Here is a 20,628-nt window from a genome sequence, read left to right as displayed (position 1 = left end):
CCTGACTTCCGAGATGCTGAAGGCGGGACTTCCTGAGCTGGGTTTGGGACGCTGGTACAGTCCCGGGAGTGGGGAGGGATAGGGCTCATTTGAATACTGCAAAGATGGCGACTGCTCGTAAGCGCTTTAACCACTCGGCTTCTTCTGGCCCTTGTAACGGTCGTGGGTAGCAGGACTTTTGTCAAGTCTGCTCCTGGGACTAGGGAACCATGAGGGTCCCTAGCAATCTACATGCCTTGTATGGAGTGATCAGGGAAGGCTTCCTTTAGAAAGCAGTTTCTAAGCTGGCGGTGAGGAATCCGGCAGGCCAGGAAGGACACGTTGACTTGGTCAAAAACCAGGCCAGGAGTAGAGACAGGATGTCAAAATTTTGGGTTTTAGCAGTTGAGTGGCTGGAAGCTCCACCCCATGGAGCGTGGAGCTCAGAATGGTGGAATGTTTCACCGCTGAGTAGAATGGGGAAGGGTCAGCATGGGACAAGACGGAGATACCATGTGAGGTGAGGAGTAGCTGGGGGAGCTGAGGGGTGAGGAGTAGCTGGGGGAGGATCTTAATCTTACCATGGAGGCAGCATCTCCACTCCAAAAAAGACAAGACACCTGTAGCTTTGAGTCAGCCCTCCTAATTTAACACTTCAGCGACCATAGGCAGTTTTGTTTATTTATCTCCATTGTACAGATAGAAAACTGAGGTTCAGAAGACCCAGACATGCCTGGTCACAGAGTATGACCTGTGCCACATATCACTGCTCCCTTGCAACACAGGAAGGTGGGTAGCTCAGAAGTGCCCTTTTTCTCGAAGATTCTATGGCTAGCACTGGAGGGAACTGGCAGGTCACTGCATCCCTTCCTACATTCCTACCCTCAGACTATCTCATTCAAAGGTACAAAAAGGGGAGCCCCAGGAGGTGGAGGGCTGCTCCAAGGCTGAGCGGACTGCTCCGTGGCCTGGCCCTGGCAGGCCACTTCTCCGCAGCTGTGCCCCAGGCAGGCCCCTGTGCCCCAGCATCCCTGCTCACAGCAGCGTGCAGCTGCAGCACCTCTCCTCCATGGCCACCAGCAACACCCTGAGGTTGCGACTGGAATAGGGCGGGTAGCGCAAGTCGTTGATCTTCTCCATTCCCGGGCTGCGCAGCAGGCAGGCACGCTGGTTGGAGAATGTGTCAAAGGAGAACTTGCCGTGGTACCTGCCCATCCCGCTGGTTCCTGTGGCAGCACAGAACATGGGTCTTTAGGTCTTTAAGGGCCAACTGAGGGGACATCCCATAGACTTGGCTCTGACAGGTAGGCTGTCTTAGCCTCTGTTTCTCTGTTCAGTTGGCTAATCACAAGGCATTATGGATGAGCACTGAGCTTGCCCCAACCAGTTTACCAGGTGTCCTGAGGGACAGACAAACTGAGGCCATGGGCATGAATTCTGGAGCCAGGCTGCCCAATGTTGAATCTCAGCCCTGTGCTGAACACGAATGTCACTCTGGGCAAGTGGCTGCCTCAGGCTCTGTGAGAGTGACACTTCCTTCTAGGTTTGTGGCAGATATCTCCAAACCCGTGTAGCTCTTACTGTCTCGGAAGGGACAAGGACTCAACCCAGAACGTCCAGGGGACATGGCCTGCATGGAGTTGGGTAATGAAGCCGGCTTGTTTAAACTGAGTGAAGCCAGGAGTGTGGAGTCGGCCAGACAGAGCGTAGGAGGTGTGGGGTAACATGAGGGTCAGTTCAGTAGCTGCCACAACAGACGAAGGGGGAAATGGGAGCAGGACTCCTGGGCAAGACCAGGACTGGCCAGGCAATGCTGTCACTTGCTCCGATACTCTCTGACTGGGTGGAAGGACTAGGACACTTTCAGTGAGGAAGTAGGCCTAAAGGAGAAGTGGCCGCTCTGGTCACATGCCTGTGGGCTTGCTGGATACAGCTGTGAGGTTTGAAGTTGGGGGGTGGGGGGTGGGGCAGCTCCACATCCCTGGCCTCCTGGAAACAGAGATACTCAGAGCTGGGTTTGCAGGGACTTGGGAAGGCTGAAGCAGTATCATTTGGCCCTGCCATGGAGTTGAAAGCCAGGACTGGGGGGAGATGAAGAACTTAGTGGGTGGAGGCAACTGGTATGTTTTTATAAACCCAGCAAAATGATCTCTCCCTGGCTTCCCACCCACATGGTTAGTGCAAGCATATCTGGAAAGTTCCACCACAGACTGTAGGGAGGTGGGAGAGAGTCAGGCTAGGTGGACACTGTCAGTGGAGAGGGGCTTCCACTCCTGCCCGATTCACTGGGCACTGAGGGTGGAGCGCATCCTCTACAGTTAATGTGGTGAAGTAGCAGGATGGGGATGCAGGTGGGGATCAGCCCAGGAGGACAGAGCTCTGCTGCTACCTACCCACTCCTCCAAAAGGAAGGCTGGACAGGGTCATGTGCATGAAGCCGTCATTCCCACAGAAGCCCCCGCTGCTGGTCCGGGCCAACACCTGTTTGACGATCTGGGAGAGAAAGAGGAACTTGTACAGCACACTAGAATAGACCTTGTTTCAGTGAGGGACTGAGGTCCAAGATGGGCCTAAGGGACAGACTCACAGCCTCCACCCTGGGGACATACTCTCTATGTATTTGCCTAGTAGGGTGTTGAGACACAAGCCCAAGAATAAGTCATGGGACCTAGCATCATCTACTCAGACAGGCAGAGTAGGGACACAGGTGTCGTGGAGGATTCCCAGGGACGGGGTGGGGTAGCTACTCAGTCTTACTCTAAATGAGACAGTTCTTTCAGAGAAAAGGGGAAGAGAAGGAAGGGCTGTGGGGTGAGTTTGGGTTGCTAAGGTCGGGCTTGGGCTTAGCAGCCTGAGCTCAGCCTTGTCTGACTTTCTGGACAGTTTTCTCCAGTCCGAAGTTCCCTCAAATGCTGAAGGGGAAGGAGATGGGTTTGCCCTACTTAGTGCCCTCTGACGACAACTCAGTTCTGTTTGGTGAAGTGGATCCTACCAGGTATCAGCATTGCCTCAGCCTGAGGCTGCCCAGAGCAACAGTCACATTAGCAAGCTAGAAGACAGCCTGGTCTCACACCAGTGCTGGGTTCAGGAGACTGAGGGGCAGCTGGCCATCTCTGCTGAAAGCACTGTGTTGTGTTTTCTAAAGGTTCCACAGAGGAATGGCTGAGTTTGAAGGTGACTCTGACATGGTCCCCACAGAGACTTTCACGTAGAATGAGAGGAAGTGCCACAGGGCAGAGCCAGGAGAGCCTGGAGGCTTGCATAGTCAGACACAGTGTTGGATATGGTGGGTGGCATGCCCCTGTAATGACACCAGTGAAGGTGCAAGGGCCAGGAGTTCAAGGTAATCCTTAGCTGTATAGTGAGTTGAAGGCTAACCTGAGCTATTTGTGACCCCACCTCATTAAAAGGGCTGCTGAGATGGCTCACTGTGTAAAGTCCCTTGCTGCCAAGCCTGACAATCTGACTTTATCCCCAAAACACATGGTAGAATGAGAGAGTGGACTCCTCAAGTTGTCCTCTGACCACCACACAATAAATAAATGTAAAAGAAAAAATTGTTTTTAAAGCTCGGACTGGCAACGTATTCAGTGGATAAAGGTACTTGCCACCAAGCCTGATGACCTAAGATTGATGCCCAGGATCTACAAGGTAGAATGAGAGAACTGACTCCTGCAAGTCATCTTCCAACCTCTGCATGTGCAGACAAATATATACAAATATATACAAGCCGAAAGCACACACGAGAGGCTGTTCTAACTGAATAAATGGCTCAGGAGACAGACTGTTGCCCTGGGGTCTAGAGCACGTCTGTGGTAACATGTTGGTTGTCCCCTCCATAGAGAGAGCTCCAGCACACCGCCTCCCCTCAGGGTCAGCATGGAGGCATGCTCAGACACTCCAGACAGAACAGAACAGCTCTCAGCAGAGCCTTCTAGCAGACATGGACTTGCTCACGTGACCTCTAACTTCCTACATATGTGTGGAAGATCTCTGGAGGATCACAGAGCCATCTCTCTAGAAATCCCATTCCCTGATGTGGAGTTGTGAGGAAGCAGGAAACTGGGGACATTGCAGCGACCTTGGCCGAGTCTGAGTCCATGCAGCACCCGTGGCACGGATGGAGGGGCAGTGGTGGTGATGCTTGCTGGCTCTGGAGTGTGTCAGGGTCTGTCCTGGGGAACTGCTTGTGGGGTACACAGGAAGTCTACTGCCTTTGTGGCTTTTTGTATACTTAAAGTTTCATATAAGTAAAGTGTATTTCATTTTAAGAATGGTGACAGCTGGGTATGTAACTTACTGGGTAGGTTTTTTTGTTTTTAATTTTATAATATTTTATTGCGTGTTTATGTGTGTGAGAAAGAGACTAGTGAGACACTAGTCACAGCTCCTGTGAAGATCTTTTGGAAGAAAACTTTGTGGGAGTCTGTTGTTGTCCCACAGGATTCTTAGAGATTGCACTCAGGCCACCAGGCTTTGTGACATCTTTACTGGCTCAGCTACCTAACCTATCCCCTTACTTGATAGACTTGTCGTTTGTTTTTGATCTTTAAGATGTATTTAGTTTGTAGTTTTTGTGTTTTGCCTGTGTCTATGTATGTGTACCATGTATGTGTACCATGTATGTGTACCATGTGTGTGTACCATGTATGTGTACCATGTGTGTGTACCATGTGTGTGTACCATGTGTGTGTACCATGTATGTGTACCATGTGTGTGCTTGGGATACATGAGACCTCGTCTCAAAAACTTGTTTGGCCCAGTGTGATGGCATCCAGGATAGTTTGCCCTGAAGAAGGTTTGACTTTTGGGAGGGAGGACAGGGACAAAGCCAGGAGGCCACCATGCCTAAAGCCCTGTAACTACACAGAGGGGCTGTGCCCCTTGTTGCTACCCCTCCCACAGCCCACTGGTACTTGGTCCCACCTGGCTTCTCTTGGAGAAGGCATACAGCGCCAGTGGCTTCTCCCGCCGGTTGATGAACTCAATGGCTTCATCCAGGCTCCTCACGGTCACCAGGGGCAGGATGGGACCAAAGATCTCCTCCTGCATCACGGGCTCTGTCTCCTGCACGTCCACTAACACTGTGGGAGCTGCAATACAAGAAGCAACCCAGCCTCACCCATAGGCAAGACCATGTCCAGAAAGAGGGACTCCAATAAGGACAGAGCCTGTGTACAAGTAAGTCCAGGATAGGATTTCCTGGGACCTCAGGCTTGGGGTCTGGAGTCTCACAGAACAGCAAGAGCTAGAACAGAAGTTTAAGCCACACTCTGAACCTCTAGAGTGAGGTCACAGCTCACTGGGTCCTGGGTTCTTTTGAGGACCCACATTGATGAGGCGCTGTGGCACTGGGTACCTGGAGCTGTGTGCTCAGGCCAGCTTCCAGAGCTATAGAGAGGATTTAAACATAGGCTGAGACCTGCAGTCCAGCATGGGCTCCTTTGGCTTGGGAAGGTCACAGCCTAGGTTACAGGGAGACTCACCAATGTAGCATTCTCCCTCATCGCTCTGGCCCCCGATGACCACACGGCCACAGCCCAGCAATCCCTGGAGCCGCTTGAAATGCTTCTGGTTGATGATTCTGCCCAGGTTGGGGGAGGTCTGTGGGTTGTCTCCATAGAAACGCGTGATGGCATTCTGCAGGGCAGGCACCAACCGCTCCTGCATCTCCTGGCTACACAGGACGTAATCGGGGGCCACACAGGTCTGGCCGGCGTTGAAGTAGCGGAACCAGGCCACACGGTTGGCCACTGTCTGGGGGTCACAGTTGTCATCCACATAGCAGGGGTTCTTACCCCCCAGCTCCAGGGTGACAGGTGTCAGGTGTTTGGCAGCAGCAGCCATGACAATCTTGCCTACATAAGCGTTCCCTGGGTACATGGAAAGGTCCTAGAGTAACTCACAAGTCAATTGGCTAGGTGTATGGCCTCACCTGGGTCCCTGCACAGGGACTCCAAAGGAGTTTATTCTGCACTCCCAGCAGTAATTTGGACTCCATGACTCCCTCCTAAGTGAAGCCTCTCTGCTCCTACCTGTATCTCCTTCTGTCCCTGTTCCACCCTGAAGCTTACTCTCCAGCCCACCACAGGACTAACCACCTTTCCATCTTCTGAAACCTCTGCTATCGTTTGCCTTGTCCTCTAAGGCCAGAGCCAGTTTAGCCTGACTGATGCTCAGGACTCTCCTCTCTGTCTCATAGTCTCTGTCTTCCCTGAGTTTCTGCTCTATAGGCTACTCCCCAAGTCCTCCACTCCTTCCCCCATCCGCTCATCCTCCAGCCTGTCCTAGCCCTTCCCTGCCACGTAATTCCTCCATTCTTTGTTTACTCTCTGCTCTCCTCAGTTCACACCCCACAGAGGCACTTTGGGGATAGGGACACTTGCCTGTGAACTCAGTGCTCTGGAAGCTGAGGTAGAAGATTACTTCAAGTTCAATGCCAGTCTGGACTACAGTGTGAGAACCTATCTCTAACAGTGGCTGAGGCACCCATGGAGGTGTGCTCCTGGAACCCCTGCACTCACAGGTAAGAGTATCCAGAGTACAAGGTCACCCTCAGCTCTGTGGTGATTTGAGGCCAGTGGGGGATACTTGAGACCTTGTTGGAGGGGGAGAGAGGAAAACAAGCCAACCCCAAAAAAGAGCAGCAGCTCCACCTCAGGCTGAGAGTTGAGCTCAGTGGAGAGCACTTACTAGGCATGCATGAAGTTTTGAGCTTGAGTCCCAGCGCCTCGAACACAGACAGAAGATTCCAGAACAGACAGCCTTGGACACGACCTACCATCTATGTACTCAACAGAGATCCCCTGCCTGAGGGAGGAAGCGGTTCAGCGAACACTTCCTAGGGACTATATGCTGGATAAAACCCTTTTTATTCTAGGCAGACCTTGGCTTTGGATATCCTTAGTTTTACAGATGAGCAAACCGGCTGGATTAGTCATGGGATTCTGCATCAAGATCCCAGTCTGGTTTGCTAGGACCTGACTTGGAGACTGTCCTGGGGCTTTTCCTTGCCTCTGTATCTGGCCCCAGGGACCCAAACCTAAGGGCCACTAGGGCTGAGGGTGTGGAGGTGACTTTGATGACACACCCTGCCTCCTGCCTTGCCTACTTATGAGACTGTACCAATGACTTTCCCCACAGGGAAGACCAATCTGCCTTTGCTCCAGCAGCCTTCCCTGTGCCCAGCTGGCCTTTTCCTAGGCTTGAGGCAAAGTCAAGAGAAAATTCTAATACCCACTTCTCCCCTGCTCTAATGACATACAAGTCAGAAACCAGCCAGCTCAGGCCTTGGATACACTACCCACTACCTGCCCCACCTTTTATATCATCCAGAAGCTTCATCTTGGTCCCTCGAAGCAGACATCTGGGACCTGGGACAAGCTAGCATGATGGCAGGTGACCTCTGGGAGCTACTCTCTCTAAGAGCTTGGGTACAAATTCTATCCTGGCCAACAGGGCAATCCTGGATCAGACAGCACTGCCCTTCAGCATCCTGAGCCAGCCTCTCACCTGTTAAAGCTGAAGGGAGGCCATGGGGGGTCTGCTGTCAGGGCCTGGTGCAATAGATGCTGAACATGGGCAGACTTTTACTAGGGAGGCTGAGGTTAGGGAGGTAGCTGGTGTGTGCGGACATGGGATTATGCTCTTCTCTCTAAGGCTGTGGAGGCTGGAGCCACCCGGAGCCTTACCTGTGAAGAAGATGTAGTCGAACTTGTGTTCCAGCAACTGCCCGGTCTCCTGAGGCCCACCCAGCACCACAGCAAAGCAGCTCTGTGGGAGCAGGCAGAGGTCCTCAGACACAGCTTCTGAGTCCAGGGGTGGTCCACCCTGCCTGCCTCCCACCCTCTCTGCTTCACCCCAGCATGGACAATCCTTCCTGAGAACTTTCTGGGGCAGGGGATGGCTGAATACTAGACCAAGAGAAAAAGCAATGCTAGGGCCAGCTATGGGACTTGAGGGGACAGACTACGTGGGGTAGATCCTAAAAGGGAAGCTAAGGGTGAGAGAAGGTGGGGTAGCTAAGACCATGCAACTCAGAAGAGCCCTGTTAGCCAAGTATAGGAACTCGACTACCTCTGCTTACCTGGTCCAGATAGCGGGGCAAGACCTCAGCCAGGATCTTTTCAATGGCCTTGCTGGTCTCTGAGGGCTTGAGTACCACACAGTTCCCTGCAGCCAGCACAGAGGGAATGCTAGAAGAGGGCAGCCATGCAGGGTATGTGTCTACACCCACCCTCAGATGAAGAATCAGAAGTGATGGAGAAGGCCACCTAGAAGCAGGGCGCCCGTTCCCGGGGGGGCGCGCGGCCCCCCCCCGTCTTCCCTTTCCGGTTCCTAGGTAGTCCTGAGCTCTCTTGTGAGGGCTGTGGGAAGGTGGAGAGCTCCTCACCTGCAGCGATGGCCCCCACCAGCGGTACGAGTGTCAGGTTCAAGGGGTAATTCCAGGGCACAATGATCAGCACCAGACCGAAGGGCTCCTTCCGAATGAAGGCTGAGTCCAGCTGTGTGGCCTGGGCCCGGGGTGAGCAGTGAGACTCTGTGGAGCCACACTGGGGGAACAAGGAATTCCCAAAGCCCCCCCCTGCCACCCCACCCCCTCCTCCAGCTTACCAGATTTTTGGACACTTTCTCATCTTTCATCCAAGATCGCAGGTTCCTGAGGGCCAGGTCCACCTCAGCCTGACTGATGGCAATCTCAGACACCTCTGACTCAAAGGCTGACTACAGAAAGGAGTGAGGGTCAGGGCTGAATGGGGTGGGCATAGCTTCCTTCCTGTAGGTCCTGCATCTCTTTATCCTTTCATTCATTCATTCGTTCATTCACCCACTCCTGGAAGCCCTGGGCACCTGGAGGCAGACTACATAGCGGAAAGAGATCCAGCAGGTACAAAGGCCCTGGTGGCTGCTCAGGGCTTGCTCGCTTCTGCACAGCACAGGATATAGAGCATGAGGCACAAAGCATAAGTCTTCTCTTCTTATTTCCTACAGCCCAGGGGGATACTACCAAGTGCTCTGGTAGCAGAAGATGAAGGCCTGGAGAGGCAGTTCAGAGCACCAGGCAACACTGTATAAGGGAATACTCATGCAAAGCTTGGTGGGCATCTTGTACAACCCAACACCACCATGCTTCCTAGAAGCTGAGCCTGGTCCAGCAAGTTACAGCCACACACAGCTTATAGCAAGCTTGGCAGCTCCTGAGGACCCTACGGAGATTTGGGTGGGCTTAGAAATCAGTCTACACCCAGTGGGCACAGTGACCTCAGTAGGGCAGGGTTCTATGAACAAGGCTCTTCCTTGGCCTCTGCTTTTCCTGACTGTGTGTCTCTGGGCAAGAAACTGAGTTCTCTGATCCCTCCTCTAGGGCTAACTGGCTGTGACTCCCCATCAGGAGGAGTGTTAGGGGTAGGATGAGGGAATGGCCATGGCACTGGGCAGATGGCACCTGGCCTGCCGAGGGAGGAGACAGTGAGAGTAGTCTGACTGGATCAGAGGGAGGCACCCGGTTGAATTTTCTGGGCTGCTGCATCCTTTGTAAGGTCCAGGTTTCTGGAATTGGATGAGAAAGCAGAGGTGGAACCTGAGCTGAAGGGGGAAAAGTTGGGTCTCCTGGGTCCTGGATGGGGCTGGTAAGAAGCTGCAGGAGTCAGTCCCAGGAGTCTGGGACTGGGGGTGGGGAGTGTCTCTAAGGTAACCGCAGGGGATGTAGGGAAGAGGAACTCCTTGGGGAAATCCCTTGGACAGCCAGCTCAGGACTGGGGGCCTTGTATGGCTACTGCTGGGACTGGGAGCAAACCACAGGGCCTACAAGTGTACAGAGGCTGTGATGTCTACAGTGCCAAGTGAGATCCAAATCCTCCAGGGTGTGGCCCACTTCCTCAGGCCTTCTCTTCCATGTCTCTCTGTCTTTCTTACTCCCTCCAGCCACTCTGGCTTCTGCAGCTTCTCAGTTACAGACACACCAAGCTCTCTGCCTCAGGCCCTTTGCATATGCTGCTGAGCCACTTCCTCCAATGTCTAGGCAGTGCTTTCTTTCTCCTACTTCCTGTCTGTTCTGAGTCACTCCTCCCTTCTTAGAAAAGCCTTCTTTGCCCTCCACATACAAACCAGCTTCTTGGGCTGGCCCCTCTTAACACTGGAGTGTGTACACCTTACATGTTACCAGGCAGCATGCACAGCCCATCCCCTGCAAAGGTCAGCTCTGTAGACACAGGGGCTTTGCTCTATCTCTCCAGACCCTAGACTGGTACCGGTACCAAGCACATATGAAGTTTTCCATAAGCAGCTGCAGAGTAGATGGAGGGCAGCCAGGGGGTCAAACAGTCTGCTGTGTCTCACAAAAGGAGCTGCGGTCCCCTAGACTTTCAGCTCCTCTTCCTGGAGGATGAGCCTGAACCATGCTCCGTACCCCTGCTGTACCACTCTCGCTGACCTGGGGGCACACACACTCCTACCCCACTGTCCCTGTTCCATGGCACCTTGTGCAGGTCTTGGGCCAGCGCCTCCTGCAGCTGTTGTTTGTTGTCTCGGAGGAAGTGGCCCAGGCCTTGCAGCTGTGCAGCCCGAAACTCAGCCGGCCTCGTCCGCCCTGCCTTGAAGGCCTCTCGCAGCTGCTGAAGCTTGTCTCCAAATGAGTCCATCCTGCAGGACAATGCAGTGTGAATCAGGTGGCTGGAGCTTCCCTCACTTTTGTGACACTCTTCAGCCCCTGCCCATTCCAGTGGTTTGGAGCCTTTTCAGGGTCTCTCTTAGACAACTCCAGTGGTGACAAGAGTGACCATTGTATCTTTATGGGATACAACCAGACATAAGGGACATGTCTCCTTTCGCCAGGTGAACTTACAGGAAGCTACAGGACAGAGAACGGGCTGTTCACCAGCCTTTAAGGCTGGGCCATTGAGCCTGGATCCTGCTGCTTCTTCAGTGAAGATTAGCTCTGACCCAAGTCAAGGCCCCTCCTGCTCTAGTGCCCTCCCCGGGGGTACTTTCCACTGCCTGGCCTGGGTAAAGTGGGAAGCAATGGGCTACAGTGAGGGATACCAGTGCAGCAACCACAGCTCAGGAGCGCAAGAGGAGCCTGCTGAGTGGTGACAGTTCGGACACCTTGGCTGACCTTAGGCAGAGGAGTTACTAGACCTTTGTGACAACACTCTTGTGTCTCCTTGGCACAAAGGGAAGAACAGCTTGGGCCCTCCTGCCCACCTCAGCCATGACGCCAACTGGAACACAAGAGACAGTGACAGCTGAGAAGGGCCAGGTGGGGTGACAGTCACCAGCCAGGACTGGCAGACAGGGAAGGGGCTGAGACTCCCCTGGGCTCATCAGAGGAGCCCTGTGACAAATTCACTCCTAGACTTGGTGCCTAGGACCATTAGGGGCCTGCCCTTTCTTCACTTCCTCTCTGATTTCAGCACTCAGTGTAACTGAAGCCTCTTTCTCCAGGAAGCCCACTCCAATGCTCCTTTAGTTATTCACAGTGGCCCCTCAGCTTCGCTTGGCTTTGTACAGTGTGGCCCTATAGGATGGAAACCTAGTTACCCTCTGCCTACCTCCACTTATTGTCCCCTCCCACAGGACCAGGAGGCCAACCCCACCTTGTCTATTTAACTCATTTTTGGGGGCTGAGTGCCCCAAACTTCCCAGTTGCTGGAGGAGTGGGGATTTGTCATTGTTATTGTTGGCTTGCATTTTTCAAATTTTGCCTGTGTGTGTGATTACATGCGTGTGTGTATGTTTGTTCCCACATCCGTGCACATGGGAAGCCCAAGGCTAATCCCGGTATCTCTCTCAGTCACTCTGCAGCTTATTGAGGCAGTCTCTCAGCTGAACCCAGAGTTCACAGATAAGACCAGTCCGGGGCTGGAGCCATGACTCAGCATTAAGAGCACTTGCTGCTCTTCCAGAGGGCCTAAGCTCAATTCCTGGCACCCACATCTGTTAACTGTAGCTCCAGAGGATCTGACAGCTCTGGCCTCTGCATGCACCTGCGCTCACACATACACATAATAAAAATAAAAAGTCTTGAAACTAGTGTAAGTAGACTGCTTGCTTCGGGGAGCCACCATCTCCACCTTCAGGCTATGGAATTCCAGGCAGCTGTCACACCCAGCACACTGGGTTCTGGGATATGAACTCTGGTCCTCACACATGCTGGCGAGGACTTCATGTGCTAAGTCATCTCTCCAGCCCTGGGTGTTTGGTTTGGTTTGGTTGAATGTGAGACAAACTGCCCTCAAACTCTCTATGTGGCTTGAACTCGGGTTCCCCCTGCTTATATCTCCTAAGTGCCAGGTTTATGGTCACGCAGCACTATGCTTGCTTTAGCTGACATCTGTAAAGACGGGCCTTGCTGTCTGCCTCTGGCCTAGGGTGGGCATCAGTGCTTTGCCACTGTCAGGCAGCTACCTGGGAGGCCTTTGGGACTGGTGTGTGGAAGAGCAGTCGGTCTGGAGCTGTAAGCCACCCCAGAGGCTTTGCCAAGGGACCAGTACTGACCCTCCAGGCCTCCTGTTCCAACAAGACAAGCTGAGATTGTGAGGGACAGCATCACCCTCTGCTCCTAGAGCATTATCAGTGTTTCTCTAGGCTCTGCTTCTACCAGAGAGGAGAAAGAGCCCTGGTTTGCAGACTACTATACAAGCATTTGTGGTTCCCAGGAAGTTCAGGGGAGGCTGGGGCCCATGAGTCATCAACAGAGCTGAGGAGATGCGTGGTGGTTAAAGCTCTTGCTGTCCAAGACTAGCAAGACCCAGGTTTCTAGACCCAGGAGAATGCCAGTGGGCATGTGACCTTCCTATAACTCCAGAGAGGACTCCCTGGAACAAGGTGACTAATGACACTGCTCATCTTGGCCAGCTCTGGGTTTGACTGAGAGACTCTGTCTCAAATTGGGAAGCTATGAAGAAAGGCTTCCGACATCAATCTCAGGCCTCCTCACGCACACATGTGCAACCCCACACAGTGAACCAACTCACATGTGAACATGCAGAACACACATACCCAGGAGAAAAGAAAAAAGAAATGACACCGCCAACAGTCACTCCCTGCTCACTAGAATCTCTTTAGGGCCCACAAAAATGTAAGGCATGTTACCAAACACTGTGGGCATGGAGCTCTGTGGGTGAGATCTTTGCAGAACATTCTAGAAGTGCTCCTAGCAACACTGATGCCAACTCACCATGGCAGCAGGACACACACCTCTCCTGCAGGATTGCCCACCTGGCCCATGATGCCCCCTAGAGGTTGGTCACTGTGGACTAAGGGTGTGTCCACCAGGGGCTAGAGAGCCAAGCTGGACCTGAGTAAGCAGAGGACCCAAGGCCATCTGTCACCTGGGATCAGGAAGCATAGACTAAGACATCACAGTAGAACTAGGAAGCCATAGTGGACATACCCGTAACTCCACTGGGCTGTACCCCTTCTCCAGTTCCCCAGGAATATCACACCCTGGCTCAGTCAGTAATGATGTCTGTCCTGACTCCTTTAAACACAACAACAGCATGGGGATTGTTCTTCACCTCACTGAAGGAAGCAAAGACCAGGGCACAGGGAGGACAGGAACTAGCCTGAGTACATCCAGCTCCTTCACACTGGAAAAGCCTCGGTCCAGGTCCAGATGCACAGAAGCTGCCGGCTTCAGACTCCCCGTTCCAGGAGCATGAGAACCTGGCAGCCTGAGGGTGGGGGAGAAACAGACAGTCCTTGGGAGGAAGCAACACTTGTGAGCTGCAGACTCAGGACCAGGAGGAAGAGAAGAGCCCAAGGAGCATGAAGAGCGATCTCTCAGGTCTCAGTCCTATCATTCCTCCTGGTCTCCACCATGATGCTCTGTCCAAGTCCTGGGCTCAGCTTCTTAGATTCAGATCTGGTGAGCCCAGGGCTTTTCCCTGAGCCTGGGGTGGGAGTTTCTATGTTATTTGTGTTTCCCTAGGGACTAAGTAGGACCATGGGCCTGGGGAATCTCTCTAAACACAGTAATCAGCCTGACATGAGCCATGCCTGTAATCCCAGCTGTAGAGAGACAGAGGCAAGAGGATTACTGTGAGTTCTAGCAAATTCCATATGAACCAAAGCTACATGAAACCCTAGTCAAAAACAACAACAAAACAAAACACCAACAACAAGGGCTGGAGAGATGGCTCAGCGGTTAAAAGCACAGTTTGCTCTTTCAGAGGTCCTGAGTTCAATTCCCAGCAACTACATGGCGGCTCACAACCATCTATACTGGGATCTGATGCCCTCTTCTGGCATGTAGGGATGCATGCAGATAGAACACTCATATACATAAAAGGTCCTGGCTGTCGTGGAACTCACTCTATAGACCATGCTGGCCTCGAACTCAGAGTCTCCTCTGCCTCCTGAGTCCTGGGATTAAAGGCATGCAACCATCACTGCTTAGCTAGGAACAAATGTTTTATAAAAACATACAAAAAATAAAACTCAGTACTACAGAGGGGCTGAAGACACAGCTCGCTTGGCTTGTCTAGTATGCATGAGGGATGGAATTTGATTCTTTGGGAAGTGGACGCCGAAAAGTAAAAGAGCTCAGGGTTATTCTTGGCTACATAGAGAGCTTGAGACAAGCCTGCTTCAGTTTCTTCAACTACACCTCAGGCCTCCATAGTTAGGGGCTTAGTGACCTGGCCACAAGTCCCAGCAAGCTCACTTACTGGCGAGGGCCTCAGGCAGGTCTGTGGGCTTTTTGGTTCTCTTTTTTCATTGGAAACATGAGTAAGTTCTTGCTGGCACTCGTAGTGCTTGCTGCTGGGGAAGAGGCAGCAAGCCTCAAAGGCAGAGGTTTAAAGGCTTGGTCCAGGCACAGCCCCCAGAAGCACTAAGTCATGATGGCACCAGTGAGTGGCACACGGTGCCAGAGGGACGGCTGGGAGAGGAGAATCCAGGATGAGGGCCCAAGGTAACCTCAATCCAGTGTGGATTCGAGGCAGGCAAGGGCATCAACCTGAGAGGCAGGAAGATTGGATCTGGGTGATGGTAGGTTAAGGTGTGGCCTCAGGGTATGGAGACCTTCAGTAGGACTGCCAGAGATGGGTCACACAGTCAGGCTCAAAGACCCCCAGGTCCTGAAATCTAAGGGACTCCTGCTTTAATCTCTAGCCTATGTCTGGCTTTGGCCCTGGGTTCCAGGAAGTTGCCAAAGCTCTTGGCAACAGCTTTTCTCACCTATGGGTCCCTGGGGAACTGAGACCAATACACTCCTGGGTTTGGGGACTGAGCCCACCTGCCCTCCCTATAGATAAGCTACCCAGAATATGAAGTCCATGGAACCATAAGATCCCTCCCTCCCCCTCCCCGCCCAGCACAGCGGGGGGCCTGCCTCTCTTTCACTCTGACTAAGTGTATTGTTGAGGAAGAGTTTTCCCTATGATCCTTGGAGTCTCTCCAACTAGCCAGGCCTGCCTGGTAGTAGTGCCTTGGAAACAGCTAGCATCTGAATGGACCTTCAGGGTTCAGGAGCCGTGCACTGCCCTGTGCCAGCCATGTCCCTCATCCCCCTCACAGGATGTTCAGTCCCCCAGGAGAGGAAGGGCTGGAGAGCCCAGTGCTAGCTGGGCCCTGCACTCCGAGCCTCTCAGCCCTCCCCCTCAGTGTCTTCCTTCCCTTTTCTCCTCAAGCTTCAGGCAGATAGGGCCTGGAAGACACAGGCCGCCTGTGTGTGAAACCACCAGTTACCAGACAAGACAGGAAGTTTGGCAACCCAGAGGAGCTGGAACAGATCAATAACAGTTCTACTCCCATCTTCCCGGGATACAGTACCTGAGGCTTCGCGAAGCTGCACTGCTTCCTGGCTGTCCGGCTCTGCCTGGCACCCTGCCCTTATGCAAGGTCCAACAATGCCGGCCCCTGGGGCGGGGCCGCCCTGGCCTAGTGCCTGACCTTGGCTCCAAGCCAGGTGGAAGCTGCTAGCTGGGATTTTACCACAACGTCTATCTCATAGAGGTTTAGAGATACTCTCTCAGACTGCAGAAAAGGAGGCAGGGCCCAGAGAAAGGCACCAGTTCAGAGTTACAGCACTTCTGAGCATTGATGGGGTAGTGGACGGGGAGGAAGGGAAGGCTGATGTGGGAGTGTTTGCAGCCTAGGAACTTCGGTGTGAAGGGGGGACAAAGAGGGCTGGAATATCAAGAAAGACGTTACACCCCAACTAGCCTCGGCTACTCTCAGTCTCAGTTTTCCCATCTGTTAAAAGGAGAGGCCAGACCCAGAGTTCAAAAATACTGTCTCAGGAGCAGGTTCTCTGGCAGCTGAAGCCCACTCACAGACTTGTCAACTCCAAACCTCACATTCTACAGTGAGAAAATGGGACCAGAGAAGGGACAGGTCTTGGCCACATAGGATGTGCATGGTAACCTATAACTATGGAGCTGGGGCCGTGTCTCTTGCCCAAAGACATCACCTTTGCCTGCTACCTTGTGTTGCTGAGGTGGCCCCTGGGGTCCTGCTTCTCTGCAGGTGCAGAGCTGTTCCCGGCTCCACTCCAGGGACACCTGTGGGAGCCAGCACAAAGGGGGATGATTCTGAGCAGCAGCTGGGGCAGATAGGCTGGCGATTGGATTATGTATGTGTGGGGGAGAGAGAAACATCTTTTGTCTCTCTGCCCTGGGCCACCGTTCAGTGTCTTTCCCTGCAGGTGCCCTGGGCCAGCCTGGAGGTTGCTGGCCAGGGCCTCTGTGCCGACCTGGCACCTGGGAGATGCTCTTCACCGCCTCACCCCGCTCCCCAGCCTACCTGGGAGGGCAAGAGAGGCCTTCAGACCCACGCCCCGCTGACAGACCTGCAGGATGCAGCTAGCTGGGGGTAGATGTATAGCTGAGGGGCCACTGAGGGCCTTGTCTTCTGCGTGGGATGGAGCCCCCAGCCGCCGCTTGTCACGTGGATCAGCATGTGACAGCTCTGCTGTGTTAATGTCTGGAACTGAGCCAGACGGGTGCACAGGCAGAGCGGCTGTCATGTAGGGCTGAGCTGGAGCTGAGCTTGTAGCTCTCAGCCAGAAACTAGGCCCAGAGAGGGTCAGCCACTGGTCTGAGGCCACACAGCAAATGGGCTCATCTGGTAGAGACCCTAGTAAGCAAGAGGTTAGAGGATTCCAAGAGCCTCCTTTCTAGTCAGGGGTCTGTGGAGGACGTCTCAGAGTTCAATCTGTCTCAACTCAGGAACAGCCTCAGTGAGGCCTATAGGAATTCCTAGGGCAAATTTCTAGGACAAGGTACCTGAGGTAGTATTCTCTGGGATTCAGCCAAATCGTTGTCAGCAAGATATAGCACTTAAGAGGAGAGCATCAGCTGAAGAAATGGTGCGATCATACTAGCCTGTGGCCACGTCTGTGGAGAATTACCTGTATTGTTAATTGGTACAAAAGGGCCAGCCTGCTGTGGGAGGCACCATACCCTGGGTCCTAGGCTATGTAAGGAAGCAAGCTGAGGTGAGCCTGTGAGGAAGGGGGCAGGAGCATCGCCCTCTGTAGTACAACCACTTCTCCCCGACTAGTTTACAAATAAATGAGACCCAGACTATGGTTATTTTATTTGTCTTTGACAATTACTGGGGGTCACCCGTAATTTACTTTTCTACTGTTGGCCTGGCTACCTCCCCAGTGGTGTACCCCAGATACTTGCTGTTTCTTCTGGCAGTGTGCTCATGGTCTGTCTGCTCTCATGGGAGCCTTCTCTCTCCTCCTCTTCCTCTCTTTCTCAACCAGGTAAGTCAAAAGCCCGCCTAGCTCTAACCCCTCCAGTAGTTGGCTATAGTCATTTTCTTTTCTTTCCTTTGGTGCGAGATCAGTCATTTATTGGGGGATGGTTGGTTCGTCAGTCCTTCTTAGCTGTCACCTTCCTCACAGCTGCCAGCACGCTGCTCAGCTCCTTTCCCTTCCTCTTGGCACAGATGTGTGTGCCCACCCTCTTCTAGAAGAACTTGAGTGCACGCTTGTCCTTGGACATCTTGGATAACTCCATGACGCGCTATTGCTCGTATGTAGGGCGCAAAGCCCAACACTTCCCTGATCATGTCCCGCAAGAACTTGGTGCACTTGTGAGGCTCCCTCAGAGCCATCTGAGCCTCAGCTTGCTGATGTGTGGGCCTTGTTGAAGCCCGTGGCCATGGGGAAGCGCAGGGCCATGGCTGCTGCTCTCTGATGATGTCCAGGACAGTGGCTGTAGCCATTTGTATTTAACCAGTAGTTTTAAACTAATGAACAAGGTCTGCACAAAAAGCTGATAACCGAGAATTCACTTGTGGGCCTAGACCTTCAGTAGAGAATTTAGCATTCCAGTACATAGCAACAGAGCAGCCTCCACAATCTTCCATGGCCTCTGCTGTATTTCTTTAGCTGTGAAGTGATTCCCTTGGTCAGAAGGGGTGCCATGAGAAACCTTGCCCTCAAGTTCCTGTTTTGATCCTGCCTTGACCTCACCCAGTGATGGATTGGACCTGGAATTATAAGCTGAATAAACCCTTTTCTTCTCTCAACTGTGTGATCACAAGAGAAAAGAAACTAGAACAGTTCCCCAGGATGGGAATCTGGGACAGTGCTGGGCTCACAAGTGTGAGCTGCCATGGCCAGTTCCTCTTTTTCTTCCTGGGAGAGACATTGATTACTGTCATAAGGAGAATTTAAAACATGAAATGTAGTGGGGGCGGTGGTGGCGCACGCCTTTAATCCCAGCACTCGGGAGGCAGAGGCAGGCGGATTTCTGAGTTCGAGGCCAGCCTGGTCTACAGAGTGAGTTCTAGGACAGCCAGGGCTACACAGAGAAACCCTGTCTCAAAAAAGCAAAACAAACAAACCCCAAAGTATGAAACATTGTTGTAGAGAAGCCACTGGGAAAGCATGTGGTTTTACTGCCCACTTCTGGGGTCTCACCTCAAGTTGTCATGGTCTGACTAGTGGTGGCAGAGATAGAAGTCTTGTCAAGGTCTCTGTTCTGCAAGTCATAATGGATGTCTACCCAGGTGACCTCTGCTCTCTGACAAATTTTTTACAGTCCACCTAAGTGTATGTGTGTGCACATATGTGTGTACAAATGACACATCATGCTATGGAGGTCAGAGGACAACCCACAGAAATCTTTCTCTTCTTCCACTATGCGATGCTCCAGGATTAAACTCAGGTAATCAACTTAGAAAACCAGGAAGCATCTCTACTGGTTGAGCCATGTTTTTGTCCCTAATTTCTGTTCTTAAATCAGTGGCTGATTTTTTTTTTCCCAAGACAGAGTTTCTTTGTATAGCCCTGGCTGTCCTGGAACTCACTGTGTAGACTAGCTGGCCTCGAACTCAGAAATCTGCCTGCCTCTGCCTCCCAAGTGCTGGGATTAAAGGCATGTGCTACCACTGCCTGGCTCTTTTCTCCACTTCTTGTATGTTAGACTTACAGGTGTGCACAGCCATGGCCAGTTACATAGTTCTGGCGATCGCCCCAGGACTCTGCTCATGATAGGAAGCACCTGACTGACTGCGCTACACGCCACCCTTGCCTCTTTCGTAGAGCCACTAGGCACCGCATCGCAAGAACCCACCTTCTGCTTCACCGCAGCAGTGCCCTCTGTCGTCTGGAGACAGTCCTGCCAGTCAAAAGCCAGGAGCCCCTGCAGATTTAACTGTCCCCACACCAGCCCCTAGACTCCCCACTGACCCTTGTCACCTATTCCTTCATCCACCCACCCGTTCACTTTTACACTTATGTGCTCACTGCTCCTCCCCGGGGGGTGCTCCTCCTCGGGGGGTGCTCCTCCCCGGGGGGTGCTCCTCCCCGGGGGGTGCTTGGCAGGTCTCTATTACACCCATGAGTAAACTGGGGGTGGAGAGGTGGAATTGGTTTCCTAAGTCACAAAATCATGCAGTGTCTGACATGAGTCTGGAACAAGCATTTCCTTCAGGCTGGATTCCAAGATGCATACAATTTCAATGTGCGAGCGCGTGCGTGCGCACACACACACACATACACACACACACCACATCCATACCACATATACTCCACATACTACACACATACACACATCACACATACACTCCACACACTACACACATACACACATCATACGTCCATACCACATATACTCCACAGACTACACACATACACACATACACTACATACTACACCATATATACTACACACATTATATATAACACATATACCATACATAACCACACTCTACACCCCCACTTCCACACATATACCACAATATACACTATACACGCACCACACATGCATGTATACAGACAAAAGCCACACAGACAAACCACCAACATATACATACACCACACACATACATACCACACAGACAAACCATACCACACGCACAGACACACACACATACACTAAACACACACTACAGACTGCACACATACACATACACCACACACATACTATATACACCCACACTGCACACACAGAAACCCAGCACACAACACACACACACACAAACCACACACTAACACACTGCACACACATACATATATACCACATACACATACTATATACACCATACGTTACACACCACACACAAACCACAGCACATAAAAATCACACATACACAAACACAAAAATCACATATGCATACACACACATGCACCACAGATATAACACACACACACACACACACACACACACACACACACACACACACACAC

The 20,628-nt window shown here is 52.4% G+C and overlaps 1 protein-coding gene across 2 annotated transcripts; it reads right to left on the bottom strand.

Annotated features, from left to right (window-relative positions):
- Window positions 1-619: 619 nt before the first annotated feature.
- Window positions 620-15,847, bottom strand: Aldh3b1 (aldehyde dehydrogenase 3 family member B1). Of its 2 annotated transcripts, none has more exons than XM_028771199.1 (10): window positions 15,754-15,847; window positions 10,458-10,620; window positions 8,593-8,703; window positions 8,372-8,492; window positions 8,066-8,151; window positions 7,671-7,752; window positions 5,466-5,852; window positions 4,906-5,072; window positions 2,373-2,472; window positions 620-1,205 (listed from the first exon to the last, which is right to left on the bottom strand). In XM_028771199.1, exons 2-10 carry the CDS (start codon window positions 10,617-10,619, stop codon window positions 1,015-1,017), a joined length of 1,407 nt encoding a protein of 468 aa, XP_028627032.1. In that variant the 5' UTR covers window position 10,620; window positions 15,754-15,847; the 3' UTR covers window positions 620-1,014. The 2 variants fall into 2 exon arrangements, with proteins under 2 accessions (XP_028627032.1, XP_028627033.1); XM_028771200.1 differs by lacking the exon at window positions 15,754-15,847 and adding an exon at window positions 13,497-13,557 and having other exon boundaries at window positions 626-1,205.
- Between the last annotated feature and the right edge of the window lie 4,781 nt (window positions 15,848-20,628).

This window comes from Grammomys surdaster, unplaced genomic scaffold (genome assembly GCF_004785775.1).
Source record: "Grammomys surdaster isolate TR1022 unplaced genomic scaffold, NIH_TR_1.0 205, whole genome shotgun sequence".
NCBI classification, from domain to species: domain Eukaryota; kingdom Metazoa; phylum Chordata; class Mammalia; order Rodentia; family Muridae; genus Grammomys; species Grammomys surdaster.
The sequence above is the reverse complement of the archived record's forward strand: the minus strand, read 5'-3'. Positions and strand labels throughout refer to the sequence as shown.